Source organism: Pongo pygmaeus, chromosome 12 (genome assembly GCF_028885625.2).
Source record: "Pongo pygmaeus isolate AG05252 chromosome 12, NHGRI_mPonPyg2-v2.0_pri, whole genome shotgun sequence".
In the NCBI taxonomy this organism is placed as follows: domain Eukaryota; kingdom Metazoa; phylum Chordata; class Mammalia; order Primates; family Hominidae; genus Pongo; species Pongo pygmaeus.
Window position 1 is genome coordinate 46,429,484 of NC_072385.2, and position 17,338 is coordinate 46,446,821.

At 47.9% G+C, this 17,338-nt stretch overlaps 1 protein-coding gene across 1 annotated transcript; it reads left to right on the top strand.

Moving 5' to 3' along the window:
- The first annotated feature begins 6,995 nt into the window (after positions 1–6,995).
- Positions 6,996–14,097, top strand: CD8A (CD8 subunit alpha). The gene is made up of 6 exons (XM_054475768.1): positions 6,996–7,895; positions 7,990–8,343; positions 8,926–9,036; positions 9,243–9,353; positions 10,135–10,165; positions 12,725–14,097. The coding sequence occupies exons 1-6, from the start codon at positions 7,724–7,726 to the stop codon at positions 12,774–12,776; spliced, it is 831 nt and encodes a 276-aa protein (XP_054331743.1). The 5' UTR covers positions 6,996–7,723; the 3' UTR covers positions 12,777–14,097.
- The last annotated feature ends 3,241 nt before the right edge of the window (positions 14,098–17,338 follow it).

Consider the following 17,338-nt stretch of genomic DNA (forward strand, 5'->3'; position numbering starts at 1 on the left):
GTGCCACGCACCTGTAGTCCTAGCTACTCAGGAGGCTGAGGCAGGAGAATTGCTTGAACCCTGGAGGCAAAGGTTGCAGTGAGAAAAGATCGCACCACTGCACTCCAGCCTGGGCAACAGAGCTAGACTCTGTCTCAAAAAAAAGAAAAAGGAAAAGATACATTATGCAAATGGGGAGCATAAGAAAGTTATGTTTCTGGCCAGGCACGGTGGCTCACGCCTGTAATCCCAGCACTTTGGGAGGCCGAGGTGGGTGGATCACCTGAGGTTGGGAGTTCGAGACCAGCCTGACCAACATGGAGAAACTCTGTCTCTACTAAAAATACAAAATTAGCTGGACGTGGTGGTACATGCCTGTAATCCCAGCTACTCGGGAGGCTGAGGCAGGAGAATAGCTTGAACCTGGCAGGTGGAGGTTGCAGTGAGCCAAGATCGTGCCATTGCACTCCAACCTGAGCAACAAGAGGGAAACTCCATCTCAAAAAAAAAAAAAAAAAAAAAGAAAGCTGTGTTCCTTATGAATAAAAGGTAGACTTCAAAACAAAGTATTACCAGAGGCAGAGGTAAAGACGAACATTTCATAATGATAAAAGAGTAAATTCATCCAGAAGACACAATTCTAAATGTGTATGCACCTAATAACAAAGCTTCAAAATATAGGAGACAAAATATGAACTGAATTAAAAGGAGAAATAGACAAATCCACACTCATTGGACGTTCGGCATCCTTCTCTCTCAGCTCCATAGGAAAGGTTAACAAATTAAAAATTAAAAAACTTACCATCTTTCTGTCATAATTAATGAACAAAACTCCAAATTTAGCTTTTGATGAGAAGGAGGGTGGGGTGGTCCTTGGGAGGGTACAATTTTATCTATAATGTTCATGTGAAGGAAATGCGACAAAATGCTAACACTTATGAAAAGTGGGCATTTTATATTATTTGGCATATTGTTCTATATTAAAATGTTTTCAAAACTTTTTTTTAAAAAAGTGAATAGCAGAAATATTTAAATGAGTGAATAATGAATGAAGCTCGGAAGTCAACATCACTTCATCTGACATAACCCTCCACAATTCCCCATGCTGCCCCTACCCTCCCTTGTTGGCCTTTCTCCTGTGAGTCTTCCTCGTCTTATCATCCACCAATGGCAAACGTGGGACATCCTCATGTGGGTCAGGGGCAGACGTGAGTTTACAATCTCTACCTGCCACAGGCTTTGATGTCCTCTCTGTGCCTCTCTTATAGCCCAAACCACCCCTGTGAACTTTTTCCACCTTCTCAAGCCCCATTCTGAATTTCCTGCACTACCTGGATTCCTTGCCAATGTTTTATTTCCTGCTCTTCAATACGAGCCTTCCCTGAAGGTTCCATATCCTCTTCTGTATGTTCTTTCCACACCACCTTCCTTTGCAATGACACCCACTCTCACAACTTATCACCTCCTTCCCAAAGCTACATCCCCAGCCCTGGCCCCTCTCCTGAACTCAAATCCTGGCTCTCCAGTTGCATTCAGAACGCTTCTGTTTCAGTGTTATTGAGATTAAAGATCCAAAACAATTTTGTTACCGAAACACCAGGGGATCCATCTAGGTCCTTCTGCTCGCCTCACAGTAAGCCAATCACTGAGACAACAAGTATTGCCAAGGAAGAAGAATTTAGTCAGGTGCTGCAGCCAAGGAGATAGGAGATCAGTCTCAAATCCATCCCTCTGACCTGACTAAAATTAAGGGGTTTATATAGCAGGGAAGACATGTAATCATGTGTGGGAAAACAGGAAGTCGAGAGGAGTAAGGAAAAGGGGTTGGACAATAGGAAACCGGAGGTCAGTTAGGCCATCATACCAGGTGAAGAGTCTGATGTCTTATTGTTCATAGTAAGTGATCTGGTGAGTTTCAGCTCGTTGCTACTATCTGGGAGGCCTGATAGTTGGTTTCCCTAGAAAGGAACTCAGATAAGACAAATGTAACTTTCTCAGGTTTTAAGACTGCAAGGATCAATTTATATGTTTATTCAAAGAAACCACAAACATCAACTCTATGGGATCATTGGGTCAGTTTTACAGTAAGCATGTGTCAGCACCAAGGGAGGGGATGACAGAGAGTCAATGCAAGATGTAACCAAAATGTGTACATTTTTCCCCATTACAGTTCAGCTTCTTACCCTCTCTGCCCAATCCAAACTGCAACAAGGATTCTCCCAATTATATTTCAAACATCCTAGCTTCCTGGGATGCCCTCTTCTCTTTACTCTTGATGTTTATAATTCACCTTGATATGTGCAAAGAGGTATATGTTTTTATACTTGGCACTAAGAGTATTTTTGATCTGAGAATGTTTGTCTTTAATTGTGAAAAATTTTCAGCCATGCTTTCTTCCCATATTTCTTCTCCATATTCCCTTTGTTCTCCCCTTTCTGAAATCCTATTAAACACTTCACCATGCTAATATACATCTCAACAGCTTTTTCAAACTGCTTCTGTCTTCACCTCCCTATGTTGCATTCTCTATGAATTTCTCAATGCTAGCTTCCAATTCATTAAGTATCCCTTCAACTATGTCCAACCTAGAGTATATCCTAGTTTGATATGTAGAGTGTTCATTTCCAGTGTGCTCAGTATTTATCATCTTCAACTGTTCTTCTTTAATTTCTGCATTTTCCACATTTGTTGTTCTCTTTGTTTCAAACATTTTTCAAATTGTTCAATAATTTGCATCTTTTTGGAAGTGAATTCACATTCCACTTGTTGAGTCTTTTTTATGTATACTTTAAATTTTGAGTGTGTGTGCAGGGTTATCTTGAATAGAAATTTTTGAAAATCTCTTCCTCTCTTTACTCTCTCTTTTCCTGAGTTTTTTAAAGTAGCCTCTGACTTTCCAGGGCCCACAGTCAGAACTAGGCCTTACATGGGTGGCTGTGGGCTGTCTTTAAGAGAAAACCAGATCCAAATCCCTGTTTCAAGAAGAGAGCCTGGCTCCAGCCTTCCTCTATAGGCAAAGCACTGTGAAACTCTGTTAGCTGAAGGAGTCAAACTCTTGGTGCCTCTACAGTAAGAACAGACCCTCAAGACCCAGGCCCAAGAATGGTTTGCTAAGAACAGATCCCAGCAAGCCAGCCCCTGATTCCAGCCATTGTCCTGCAACTACATCCTTGAAGATGTTTATCTTGCTTTTGAGTACATCTGCCTTCTCCCCTTCCTCCTCTTCCTTTTGTTTTTAACTATACCATTACTATGTGTTAAAGCATGGTATCAGCTGATCTTGATTAGACATATCAAATGCCTCATTCTAAACAACCTCTCTCCTAATTCTTCCTTTATCTTCAAACCCAACTATATGTGAAGCCTTTCCTGACCACTCTTACTTGGAATGAACTATCTCAGCCTCCTCTGGTCTGCTGTACCCTACTTCTACCTTCCTTTAGCTTTTACTGAGCAAGAATTTCTTAAGTGTGTGCCACTGAAGTGTGTGCCAAGCCCTCTGTTTGGCACCCTGGTGTAAACATGAGAGGGACAAGCCTCCTTCCTCAAGGGACCAAGGGTTTGGTTGTCAAGCTGGACAGGCAAACAAACCATTGTGCTCCAGTCTGCAGATACCCAAGGTCCGGGTGACACAGAGAAGAGCAGGATGTGGTCTGTACTGTCTGGGAGTGGGAGGGGGAAGGAGCTGAACCCCACAGGAAGGAGATGCTTAAGCTGGGTCTTAAGGGAGAGGAGTTTGGTAAGCAGAGAGCACAGGTGAGAACATTCTTGGCTGAGGGAATAGCATATTTAATGGCTCTGAAGTGGAAAGGACTAGGGTCCCCTTGAGAAATGAGAGATGCTGAGCCTAGAAGGAGTGAAGAAGGTGACGGACGAGAGGACAGAGACTATGAAACCAAGTGTGCAGGGCCTCACAGGCAACATTAGGGATCCCCGACATTCTACTAGGGACACCAGGAAGTCCTTTCAGGTTGAAGCAGGGGGTTGGCATGATGAGATTTTCACTAGAAGGGACCAGAGCAGAAATGGGGTTGGCCAGTTAAGAGGCCATTGCAAAAGTCCAGGAAAGAAGGTCAGCAGCTAGATGAACTTGGGGAACTTGGGGTGGAGGAAAAGAAAGGTGACAGAAGTGAGGCCAAATTGATTGGTATTCCTAATTAAGATAAAACAAAGCCCTGATAACTCTAGAGTTCCTAGCCCTGGACAAGCTAACTCCTTCCAAGAACAGTAACATCTCCATAGACCTGAATTGGCGATGGGGACACAGCAGGCAATTTCCCAGCCATGATTCCAAGTTGTCCCTGCAGTCCATGTCTTAGGAGCAGTGGCACAGAACCCTGATGAATTTCCTACCACTGCTCTGCCCGGTTTTGCATTTTGAATATGTCTTTAGTCTACATTAAAATTTTCCATTTCCATGGACCAGTTTAAATCAGCATAGAAACTGGTTACTATCTTACTCTATCTACTTCTGGATATTTTTTTAAATAAGAGGCTTGCTTAAAGGAGTGCAGTCGTTCACATTTCTTCATGCCATCCCAAGTGAGTGCTACAGTGTGGGGTTTGGGAACTTACCTGGCAGTGATAGACAGGTCCAACCCAGCTCTCTGCATACCTGGTCTACAGAAAGTTTCTCCAGAACTTGTGCAATTGCATCTGTTCTGCCTACTGCAAGGCGGATGTCATTGTGGTTACATCGAAAATCCACCACGTTCTGCAAAAAATATCATTGGGGTCACAAAGCCTCCTTGATGGGTTTGACATGTTGCCTTGTCCTCCCCCCCCAACCCCCATGGTGCTCTGTACAAAGGGGCTGCCACCCCCCTGGCTGACACTTTTCTGAGCTGCAGGGCTAGAAGGCCCCCAAGCTGATTTCCACGAGACTAAGATGGAACTACTCTATTTTAAAGCAGTACACCTGCAAATCTGGCCATCATCATACTCAGGGGCCTGATTCCCAAGATCCAAATATGTGGAGGTTGACTCTGGCCCCCTCAATGCTTCCACCACTGGGAGAGTGCAGTTTCACGTCTAGCCATCTTCCTTACCACCCTCTTGATTGCAGCCTTTGGCCAGCAGGGCCATTTGACACTCCTGATACAGTGCTGGTGGTGCTGAGCAAAATGGCAATCTACCATCTACAGCAAGGATTGATGTGTTGGTGGTCTGTCTGGACTTGATTGCTTCTTTGTCTCCCTCATTCATGTGAGTTGAGGGACAGCACTGTGTCTACACAGTGAGGGACCCACATACCATGCACACACACACACATGAATACATCGATATGCCAGTTATAACCATCATTGCAAAGGTGTTTTCTTCCCCAACTCCCTCATCTCCCATTTGAAAAAGCTGCAAGTACTGGTGCAAGCCCTCAGTGATACAGATACATTATATCTACCACAGCCTTGCTAGTGTTACAATAATGAGACATTGCCTAAATGTCCACTAACAGCAGAATTAAATTATGGAAGACCCATGTATAATGCACCCATTTATAAGAATGGGGTGGATCTTCATCTGCTGAAAGCTCTCCTTCTACTGTGAAATAAGATAGGTTGCAAAATGTATCTCATACAATCCCATGTGTCTAAGATGATGTATAAACATCTGTTTATGTACAGATAATATCTGAGGGACACATTCAACTGTAACAGTGGTTTTCTGTGGGGAGCAGGTGACAGTGAGGAGAGCTGAGACAGGGGACTTTGTGTTTGTTTTTGTACAAGAATATATTGCACTGTTGTCACTTAAAAGACATTTAAAAAAATTTCTGAATATAAAATGTTACATGTTCCATGCAGAATAAGCATCTTAGATGCTTTGAGGGAGCTGGAAGGAGGTACTGAAATCAAAATAATTAAAAAAAAAAAAAAAAAGCCCATCCAGGCCCTGATATGGTGGCTCACACCTGTAATCTCAACACTTTGGAGGCCAAGGCGGGGCAGAGCGCCTGACCTCAGGCATTGGAGACCAGCCTGGGCAACATGGTGAAACCCTGTCTCTACCAAAAATACAAAAAATTAGCCGGGCATGGTGGTGCACTCCTGTGGTCCCAGCTACTTGGGAGGCTGAGGTGGAAGGTTCACTTGAGCCTGGGAGGTAGAGGCTGCAGTGAGCTGAGATGGTGCCACTGCACTCCAGCCTGGGCAACACAGCCAGTCCCATCTCAAAAAAAAAAATAGCAACAACGACAAAGAACCCATCCAACACTTAAGTTTGGACTTCACAAGGACAAGGAGAATGCAGTTCAACAAGCACAGCTCAGCCCATGCTGTGTTTCTGGGGATGGAGGACACATCATGAAGTCTGGGGCATGGTCCTCGCCCAGCAGAACTCATGGGTGGGGCAGACACATGGAACACAGAATGCCAGGTGTCTTGTCTCTAGGATCAAGCAGTAGCAATGTGAGGTGCAGCCACTATGGGATTCAAAGTGGAAAGACTCAGAAACCCTGAAGAAACGGGAAGAGGGCATGCCACTGCAGCTGGAAGGTTTCAGGACAGCAACAGGCAAAAAGGAAAGATGAGCCTATAGTCCCAGCTACTCAGGGGGCTGGGGCGGGAGGATCACTGGAGCTCAGGAGTCCCAAGGCCAGCCTGAGCAAAACAGCGAGACTCCAGTCTTTTTTATTTTATTTTATTTTTTAAAGAAACAAAAAGGAAGGGGACACACATGTGTTAGGGATAGAAAAGAGAAAACCGCCTCCACCCAAACATTCACCCATGTCACCCACACCTCCCTGCAGAGCACCCAGAGCTGGGGGTGAAAGAAATGAGGTCCAAATGAGACAGCACAGGAGCTGCCTCCAGGGCTTAAACAGACCAGCATTCCAGGCAGAGGGACCGCAAGTGCAAGGGCGTGAAAGCACAGAGCGCAGGGGTTGAATGACTTCAAGCCTGTGAAGCTGCAGCTGCAGGTATATGGGAAAGGCAGGGCAGGGGGCTGTGCGGAGGCTGGGAGGAGCCAGCACCCAAGGGCTGGTCAACCAAGCTGGGGGTTGAGTTTCCATCCAGCAATGCAGGCCATGGGAGGCTGCAGGAGTGACGCTGTCAGATCCCCTTTGTGAGAATAATAATTTTTATAACAACGTGGCTGGAGGACTGATCAGGAGAGAGACTGGTGTGAAGGCTGTTGCAATGGCTCCAAGAAGAGATGAGGCTGTGTGGTGAGTTTAGCCGCTGGATGAAAGGCCGGAAGAATGAGGTCAGCAGCGCACTGACACCACTACCCAAAGCTTCGGCTGCTGCCGCCCAACATGGAAATCTCCTGGGGGAAGGGAGAGGGTCCTTTCTCGGTGAACACTGGAGCTGCTCTACGCGAGTTCCTGAGAAGCAGGCAGGTTGCTAGCTCCTCTTCCTTCTCAGCCCTCAGTGCCCATTTTGCCAACAAAAAGCCCCAAGGTGACAGTACAAGAGACGCCTTTAGTGAAGGCAAAGGAAGGGACACTCCCCTCCTTTCCTGCCTACTCTCGCCCTCACTTCTTGAAATCTTTGGTCTCCCTTCACCCACTCTGTCACTCTCACAAGACAACCATTTCCAAGGACTATTTCCAAGGACTATTTCCAAGCCCTTTTCCTCATCCCCAAACCCTCAGTTTTCAGCTGCCCCCAGTTGCCTGGCCAGGCTGCCTCGACTGCCCTATTCATGGGCCCCAGCCTCCTCACCGGGCTAGAAGGCGACAACCGCGAAAAGGAGGGTGACTCTCCTCGGCGGGGGCTTCGGGTGACATCACATCCTCCAAATGCGAAATCAGGCTCCGGGCTGGCCGAAGGGCGCAACTTCCCCCCCTCAGCGCCCCACCGGCTCCCGCGCGCCTCCCCTCGCGCCCGAGCTTCGAGCCAAGCAGCGTCCTGGGGAGCGCGTCATGGCCTTACCCGTGACCGCCTTGCTCCTGCCGCTGGCCTTGCTGCTCCGTGAGTTTGAGACCCCCAGGAAGGCAGGGAATGGGGCGGGCGGGGGCGGGGGGCGCGGGACTCGGGGCTCAGCCTCGCTGCTTGCCGCCTGCAGACGCCGCCAGGCCGAGCCAGTTCCGGGTGTCGCCGCTGGATCGGACCTGGAACCTGGGCGAGACGGTGGAGCTGAAGTGCCAGGTGCTGCTGTCCAACCCGACGTCTGGCTGCTCCTGGCTCTTTCAGCCGCGTGGCGCCGCCGCCAGTCCCACCTTCCTCCTATACCTCTCCCAAAACAAGCCCAAGGCGGCCGAGGGGCTGGACACCCAGCGGTTCTCGGGCAAGAGGTCGGGGGACACCTTCGTCCTCACCCTGAGCGACTTCCGCCGGGAGAACGAGGGCTACTATTTCTGCTCGGCCCTGAGCAACTCCATCATGTACTTCAGCCACTTCGTGCCGGTCTTCCTGCCAGGTCCGGGCGCCGGGTGCGGCACCTCTCCGCGTGGGGCTTGGGGTTCACCTCAACCTGTTTTCCACACGTGGGCCCTGCTTTCAAGCCTCTTAGCGCACCTGGAAGCGACTTAGATACTGTTCCCATTTCACAGACACAGCAAACTGAGGCTAACGTGAGGCCGAGTAGGGACTGGGGATGGCTTTTTACGTCCGGCCGATCTGGGCTCGAGTTCGGATTCTTGTGTCGTTCTGGGCAAATGACTTAAATTCTCTGCGCCTCCGTTTGCTCGTGGGTAAAATGCGGACAGCAATCAACCCGCGCTCCAGGGTTGCTGGTTCAGCCCGGGAGAGAGGCCAGGTGCAAGGAAGCCGGCTCCTGCGCTCGGGCTCCGGGTGCCGCGTGCGCTGGGCTGAGCCGAGGCCCGAGCACAGGGGTCCGCGCGCATCCCAGGGTCCCCATCCTGTCTCCTCTGCCATCCCTTCTCCCAGGAAAACCGGGGGGAGGCGTCCCCGTGGGGAAAGGTGCGCGAGGCCGGGGCTGGGGCGGGCGCGGGTCCATAACCCCAGCCTGGCCCCCAGCCACGCTCTGTTGCTCTTGCAGCGAAGCCCACCACGACGCCAGCGCCGCGACCACCCACACCGGCGCCCACCACCGCGTCGCAGCCCCTGTCCCTGCGCCCAGAGGCGTGCCGGCCAGCGGCGGGGGGCGCAGGTGAGGCGTGCGGGGGCCCGGGGCGGGGGCGGCACGGACCGCGGGGAGAGCCCATGCCAGGGACAGCCCTGATACTGTAGGTAGAGTCAAGGGTTGTCCAAGTGGTGGGAAACCGAGATCTGAGGCGGAGAGACGTGGCCGGGACGGTGGGGCGGTTGGGAGATCCCAGGCCCGCTCCTAAATGTCGGCGTCTTTGGTGTCGTCAGTGCACACGAGGGGGCTGGACTTCGCCTGTGATATCTACATCTGGGCGCCCTTGGCCGGGACCTGTGGGGTCCTTCTCCTGTCACTGGTTATCACCCTTTACTGCAACCACAGTAAGTCCCGAGGAATCGCGGCGGGGAGGAGTCGGCCCCGCTTCTGCCCTTGGCTCTCTTAGCTCCAGGCGCACCTTGCCGGGGTGGAGGGGGGGTTGGGGTTGAGTTTTCTGGGATTCCCGAGCTGCCCCGCAGGTACAGTCACTTCTTTTCGGGAGATAGAATGAGAGAAAGCCCTTCCAGCTCCTTGCGCTCTCGGAGAGGTTTTGGGAGACAAAGCCCAGTTCCCAGAGCCGCTGCAGCTGGTGTGTTTCGTCGACGAAGCCCGCAGCTCGCGCACATGTCTGGACACATGACAAACGCCCGCCGGGAGGGGGCCGCTGTGGCCCTGGGTCAAGTGCCCAGGAGGGTTAGTCAAAACTACCACCAGTTTGAGGTTCGTCCTTGGCCCTCTTCCAGAGAACCGCCCACCCTGCTTTGGGTCCCATGCAAGGGAGGTGCCGGATCAGGTCTGCAGGCTCCCCGCTTTCGCCCGCATCTGTAGTTGCAATTTTTTTTTTTTAATTGATGCTTGAGACGAAGGATGGATAAGAAGCCCTTACCCGGCTCTCAAGAGTTATAATCCTCAAAGAAATAGGGGAAAGGAAGGAGAATTCGTAGAGGCAATTCTCTATTTGCCTCATCCAATTTCAGCCCATGATCGTTCTGAAATGATTTTTTGTAAAACCAAAAAACAGCAGCAGCAACAACAACAACAACAACAACAACAACAAATACACTGTCTTTGGGGACTATTGATGGATAGGGGCACTCACTTTTTCCCTTCTTTTTCCTTATCCAGGGAACCGAAGACGTGTTTGCAAATGTCCCCGGTGAGTCTCTTTTGAACTCTCAGCCTGCTCACCTTGGCCAGCCCTGGGGTGGGGTCCTGGTTTCCCCAGCAGCAAATAGTGGGAACTTTTCCCAGAGAGAGGTCATGGCCGTGGAGTCCTGGGGCAGAGAGTCAGCTAGTTCCTGAGCAAAGAGAGGCCAAGGCTGGCATCTGGCCTGTGTCTTTGAGAAAAAGGAGGCCCGGGTTAGGCTGGTGCCGACGGCAGTGTGACTCCAATAAATCTCCATCTTATTTGGCCTGGCACTTCAAACAAACAAACAAACAAAAAAACCTGAGGGATTCCCCCAATTCATCCTAGCTCCTCGGAGGCCTGACCTCCTCTTTATTCTGATTATTCCATCTGGGTTTTGTTGTTTTCTTAAGAAAACAATTTTTTTTTCCTACTTGGCTGGTCTAGTTTTTTGAGGGAGAGCCAATCTTTTATCAGCTGAACCAAAATAATAATGGCTTTGGTTCCTAACTTCTCTGTGTCATGTAGGACCTTGGTTTGCTGCCAAGGACTGGAGTAGAAAAAAGGGGAATGAGATGCAGGGACAATTGGCTATCTGGCAGCTCAAGTGACTGCCCCATCCAGTTTCAGCCCATGATGTCTCACACACACACACACACACACGCACACACACACACATTGTCTGTTTAAAACCTCTCTTCACCCTTTGGCTGAGGCATCCCTGTGGTAGCATCTAACAAGTGCCTGCTCTAGTCAGACACTGTGATAGGGGTAATACTCCCCATCTCTCTTAATCCTCACAGGAACCTTGTCCAGTCTCACGGCTGAGGGATTAGTAAAGTGGCAAAGGCACAATTAAACTCAGATTATCAATAGTAATAACCATTTGATGAAAGCCTACAATGCACGTTACTTGTTTTATAGATTTTTTTTAATTTTAAGTTTTATGACAACTTTTAAAGTAGTCATGATTACCTGCATTTTACAGATAAGGAAACTGAGGCTTAGAAGATTTAGTGATTTGTCCAAGGTCATACTGCCCGGGAGCTGCAACTTCCATCCAAAGCTCAGACACCTTCCCCATGGCTGCAGGCTGAAGTGTTAAGGATAACCAACTGTGTACTGAAAAAAGTACTGAAAAAAGAACTCTTTTCAGTAGATGAAATATTTTACATTTTCTACCTGGAGTTTGCATTTTATACTCCTTTACATTTTTCTGAGGGAATCCAAGTTCAGGACTTTACACATTGTTATTTTTAGCAATGGAAATGCAATGAATTTCCAATGCGTATGTTATAGGTGATATACCAAAGGGATAAAGACTCTTTAAAAATGAGCCGGGTATTGTGGTGCATGCCTATAATCCGGGCTACTCAGGAGGCTGAGGCAGGAGAATCGCTTGAACGTGGGAGGCGGAGGTTGCAGTGAGCTGAGATCGCACCACTGCACTCCAGCCTGGGTAACAGAGCAAGATTCCATCTCACAAAAAAAAAAAAAAAAAAAGGAGGGGGGAAGTTTTTAGCTTTTTTTTTTTTTTTTGAGACGGAGTCTCGCTCTGTTGCCCAAGCTGGAGTGCAGTGGTGCGATCTCGGCTCACTGCAAGCTCCGCCTCCCAGGTTCACGCCATTCTCCTGCCTCAGCCTCCTGAGTAGCTGGGACTACAGGCACCCGCCACAACACCCGGCTAATTTTTTGTATTTTTAGTAGAGACGGAGTTTCACCGTGTTAGCCAGGATGGTCTCGATCTCCTGACTTCGTGATCCGCCCGCCTCGGCCTCCGAAAGTGCTGGGATTACAGGCGTGAGCCACCGCACCCGGCCAGTTTTTAGCATTTTTATTATTCAGGGTGCACTTGGGAACTTTTGCAGAAGAACCATCCCTTTTCTCGATCTTTTCTGAAAACTCTCATTTTGAGATGAATAACTGAGAATAAAGTTCTGCCTTAAAATACAAAGCTATACAGATTAAACACATCTGGGAAGTTCCAACACCCGAGTTAATATACTCAGTGATGATGGTGGGCCGCTAAGCTTCAACAGAGAGGTTTTAGAGGGCTGAGAGTGCAGACATGACACTCATGATGAATTAGCATGTTTACAAGGCGCTAGCCTGGTGCTGAATTAACACATGTTTTTAGCGTAACATCATTTGGCGGATGGTGGTGATTTGCTCACATCCTCCTCTCTCCCTGTGATCCTCCGGGGCTGAGAATCAGGTCAGCTAATGACTTTGGTTATCAGTCTCACTCTCACACCTCTGTGGAGACCTTGACAAGGGCTGCAGGAAGCTAGAGTAACTCCGTTTAGATCCTGGCTCAGCCACCTCCTAGATGTGTGACCTTGGGCAAGTTTAACTTCTCAATCTCAGTGCCCACCCTTAAGGCTGCTGTGAGGGTTACATGAGATGGTGCAAGTAAGGCATTTAGCGCGGGTGCTATGCTGAGGTCATTCACCCAGTCCCATGCTGGTGCCCCAGGAACAGGTTCTCGGACCTTTCAAAGGCTGAGGGATTGGGAGGCTGGACATGGCTGGATGGATGCTGCACTGATGGGGTTCTGGCTACAATGATGGTCGCTTTCCTCTCTTTCAGGCCTGTGGTCAAATCTGGAGGCAAGTCCAGCCTTTCGGAGAGATATGTCTAACCCTGTGCAACAGCCACTACATTACTTCAAACTGAGATCCTTCCTTTTGAAGGAGCAAGTCCTTCCCTTTCATTTTTTCCAGTCTTCCTCCCTATGTATTCATTCTCATGATTATTATTTTAGTGGGGGCGGGGTGGGAAAGATTACTTTTTCTTTATGTGTTTGACGGGAAACAAAACTAGGTAAAATCTACAGTACACCACAAGGGTCACAATACTGTTGTGCGCACATCGGGGTAGGGTGTGGAAAGGGGCAGGCCAGAGCTACCCGCAGAGTTCTCAGAATCATGCTGACAGAGCTGGAGGCACCCATGCCGTCTCAACCTCTTCCCCGCCCATTTTACAAAGGGGGAGGCTAAAGCCCAGAGACAGCTTGATCAAAGGCACACAGCAAGTCAGGGTTGGAGTAGTAGCTGGAGGGACCTTGTCTCCCAGCTCAGGGCTCTTTCCTCCACACCATTCAGGTCTTTCTTTCCGAGGCCCCTGTCTCAGGGTGAGGTACCTGAGTCTCCAACTGCAAGGGAACAAGTACTTCTTGATACCTGTGATACTGTGCCCAGAGCCTCGAGGAGGTAATGAATTAAAGAAGAGAACTGTCTTTGGTAGAGTTCTATAATGTAGTTAAACAATATCAGACTTTTTTTTTTTATATAATCAAGCCTAAAATTGTACAGACCTAAAATAACATGAAGGGGTGAGCTTAACCCTGGAAAATGAATCCCTCTGTCTCTAAAGAAAATCTCTGTGAAACCCCTACATGGAGGCGGAATTGCTCTCCCAGCCCTTGCATTGCAGAGGGGCCCATGAAAGAGGACAGGCTACTCCTTTACAAATAGAATTTGAGAATCAGTGAGGTTAAACTAAGGCCCTCTTGAATCTCTGAATTTGAGATACAAACATGCTCCTGGGATCACTGATGACTTTTTATACTTTGTAAAGACAATTGTTGGAGAGCCCCTCACACAGCCCTGGCCTCTGCTCAACTAGCAGATACAGGGATGAGGCAGACCTGACTCTCTTAAGGAGGCTGAGAGCCCAAACTGCTGTCCCAAACACGCACTTCCTTGCTTAAGGTATGGTACAAGCAATGCCTGCCCACTGGAGAGAAAAAACTTAAGTAGATAAGGAAATAAGAACCACTCATAATTCTTCACCTTAGGAACAATCTCCTGTTAATATGGTGTACATTCTTCCTGATTATTTTCTACACATACATGTAAAATATGTCTTTCTTTTTAAAATGGGATTGTACTATGCTGTTATAAGTGGCTTTAATGAATAAACATTTGTAGCATCCTCTTTAATGGGTAAACAGCATCCGATTTTGGTTGTGCCATCATTTAACTATTACCTGGTATTTAGTTGTTTCCAACCTTTTCCTACTATAACACTCTTAAAATGTTGCATATATCTTTGTTTCTTTAGGATAAAGACCTAAAAGTAAAATTATTGAATCAGTCCCCACCTTCACCTGAGCCTGCCATTTTCACATAAATCAAAACAGATTAGCTTCATCCTGCATTACCCTTCTTCCTTTTGTTCTTTCTTGGTAACAGATGAGACGATGCTCCTTTCATGATAAATCACTAAGTCATCTTGTTGTTGAGGTAAAATACTCGTACTGAAAATTGCTTAAGTCGTAAATGTACAGCTCGATGACATCATAAAGCAAACACACCCATGTAATCAGCCCTCCAGAAGTCTGTCGTTAATTTTAAAACCAAGATACTTTTAGAGAATGGAAAGCAAGAGTGGCTTTCCATTCTCTAAATGAAGTAGCCTATGTGTGAAAGCAGAAGAGAAAGCTGATAAATTACCCATGAGACAAATTCCCCATGTCGCTCCTCCCTGAGCCCAGCTGACGGCCAGGAGGTGCCCAGCACACCCAGTCAGGGCAGGTGCCAGGTTTTGAGGCCTCCTGTGGAAGCAGGGCCTGGGCTCGGGGCTATCTCTGGATTCCCTGGGAAGGATGAGCATCTCACAACAGGTCGCTCCCCTTCTCATGGGAGAAAGTTGTGAAGTTGACCCTGGAGCACCAATGAATGTCAAAGAATCTGTGCCAGGGCAAAAACAGGAAAAGGGCATTTCTGCCAAAAGCAGTATTTCCTCTTCAACCTTGAGCTCAAAGTTGGTGGTGGTGGGCGGTGGAGGGGCCACCTTTGGGAGGCTCTGGAGAGGGCCAAATACTTACTGATTTTTTTTATACCCTCAAAACAACCAGGATTTCACTTGCCACAAGTAAAATGGTAAACAATAATTTGGAAATTAAAAATATCAATATAGGAACATCCATTCATTAGAGTTGGACCTCTGGACCAGGAAGAAAATAGAAAACAAATCTGCAAGCCATGCGGGCCTAAAGCATGCTCATGGTGGGCTGTGAATTCAGGCTTAGCAATCACTGACAACCACAGACCTCCAACCTGTTCATTCTACACATGCAGAAGGAGCACCCAACAGTTCAGAGCTGCCAGCCTCAGGCCCAACAATGTTTATTTGCCACTTGCTAGCCTGAGACATTGGTTCTACAAACCCTCTTACTATGTGGAAGATGCCCGTAACAGGTTTTTTTTGACCCTGAAAAACACAAAGGAGAGAAATGACTCCTCTATTATGCTGTAAACTTGGTATCAGCTGCTGGAATCCAGCCTCAATGTGGTTCATTTAACATTCATTCATTCAATAAAAACATATCCTATTTGTGGAAGAGAAAAGCCAGAGAGAAATTTGTCATTTTCCTTCTCCAGCTTTCAATTGGTTTTGAGAGCGCTCATTCTACCTTTGAAAATTCCCCATGAATCTTTATCCAAGTGGGTTAGGAAGAAATCTCCCTTTTCTATCAGCCAGAAACTGCCCCCATTCCTGCCCTGGGTCTGTGTGCAAATACTTCTCTGCACGCAATTTTATAAATACCTGGGGGCAGCACCACTTAAGCTGCTCCTAAAAGCAGGGTTGAGCAGCATTTCTCCACCAAAGGGAACTAAAGGAGGCCTCAGTAGCATAGTGGTTAAATGCAGAGGCTCTAAACCAGCCTCCTGACGCCAGGCACAGCAGCTCAGGTCTGTAAACCCAGCACTTCGGGAGGCCATGACAGGCAGATCGACTGAGTCCAAGAGTTCAAGACCAGCCTGGGAAACATGGTGAAACCCCATTTCTACAAAAAATACAAAAAAATTAGTCAGGTATGGTGGCACACACCTGTAGTCCCAGCTACTCAGGAGGATCTCTTGAGCCCAGACGTTTGAGGCTTCAGTGAGCCAAGACGGTGCCACTGCACTTCATCCTGCGCGATGGAGCACGACTGTCTCAAACAAAAACAAAATAAACCAGCCTCCTGGCTCTGCTACTTGTTAACTACGTGTTCTGGCAAGCGACTTAATGTCTTGATCCCTCAGTTTCTCCACTTATAAAATGGAACTAATAATAGTCCCTACCTCAAAGTACATGAGTTTATACATGTTTTCTCAGTTGCCTAGAACAGCTCATGGAACATGGTAAGCAAATAATAAATACATGCTGAAAAAATGAACTTGTACTGAATTTTCCAAACCAGTGTCGTATTGATTATACTCTGAATGTAGCTACTTGAGTCTGATTCTTCTCATTTCTATTCTTCCCCCAGGTAAACAGTAGCCCTTTCTGACCAGTATATATGTTATTACATATACCCCAGGATCTCAGCACCCAGTGCACGGCAGGGCAACATCTCAGGAAAGCTCCATCCCAGATAGACGCAGCCCCTGACAGCACTGTGTCATTTGAAATTCCCCTCAGCCTTGAATCCTGAGTGCCACCACCCCACTTCTGCTGTTGATGGCTATGGCCATTCATTCCACAAGGGAGCTCTGTCATCCTCTGGGCAGCTGAGGAAAGGCAGAGGAGGAAAAAAGTGTGCTATACCATTTTGCCATCTCGGCACCTACTGAAGGCCCCTCCATCCCTTCAGACACATCTCACTTCTGAGTGCCAGTTACTATTTCCCCCTTTTCTGTCCCCCCTTAGCTGACCGTGGTCTGCAAATGTCATTAATGTTTTATTGACTTAATAAAACTACCAGTTTATTCAACATTCACCATAGGTCAGTACCTCATTTAAGTCTCATCAAAACTATGATATAGGAACTACTATCATTCTACTTTGCAGATGAGGAAGCAAAAGTGTAGGAAGTTTCTATCACTTGCCCAAGACCACACAATTAGAATCCGAAGAGGTGGTAATGTGTCCACCTAAAAGACCACGTTTCCCGGACAACCTGCAGCCATACACAGTGAATAAGTTGCCAGGTGGGGCTTCCAGGAAGGACTCCTAGAGGGGCTATCTCAACGGGGAAGTTCGCTCTTTCCCCACCCACTTCCTCTTCCTTCCTCCCTGGAACACAACTAGGATTAGACAACGGTAAATTTGAGGTCGTATGTTAAGGCCACGGAGCAGAAAGGAGCCTGGGACCCTGATGGTCATGAAGCCACCATACAAACCCCATGCTACCTACTCCACACCTGCCACTAAGCCTAGTCCTAATGGCACACCCTAGGAAGGACAGAGGCCCTCAGCCACATATTTCCT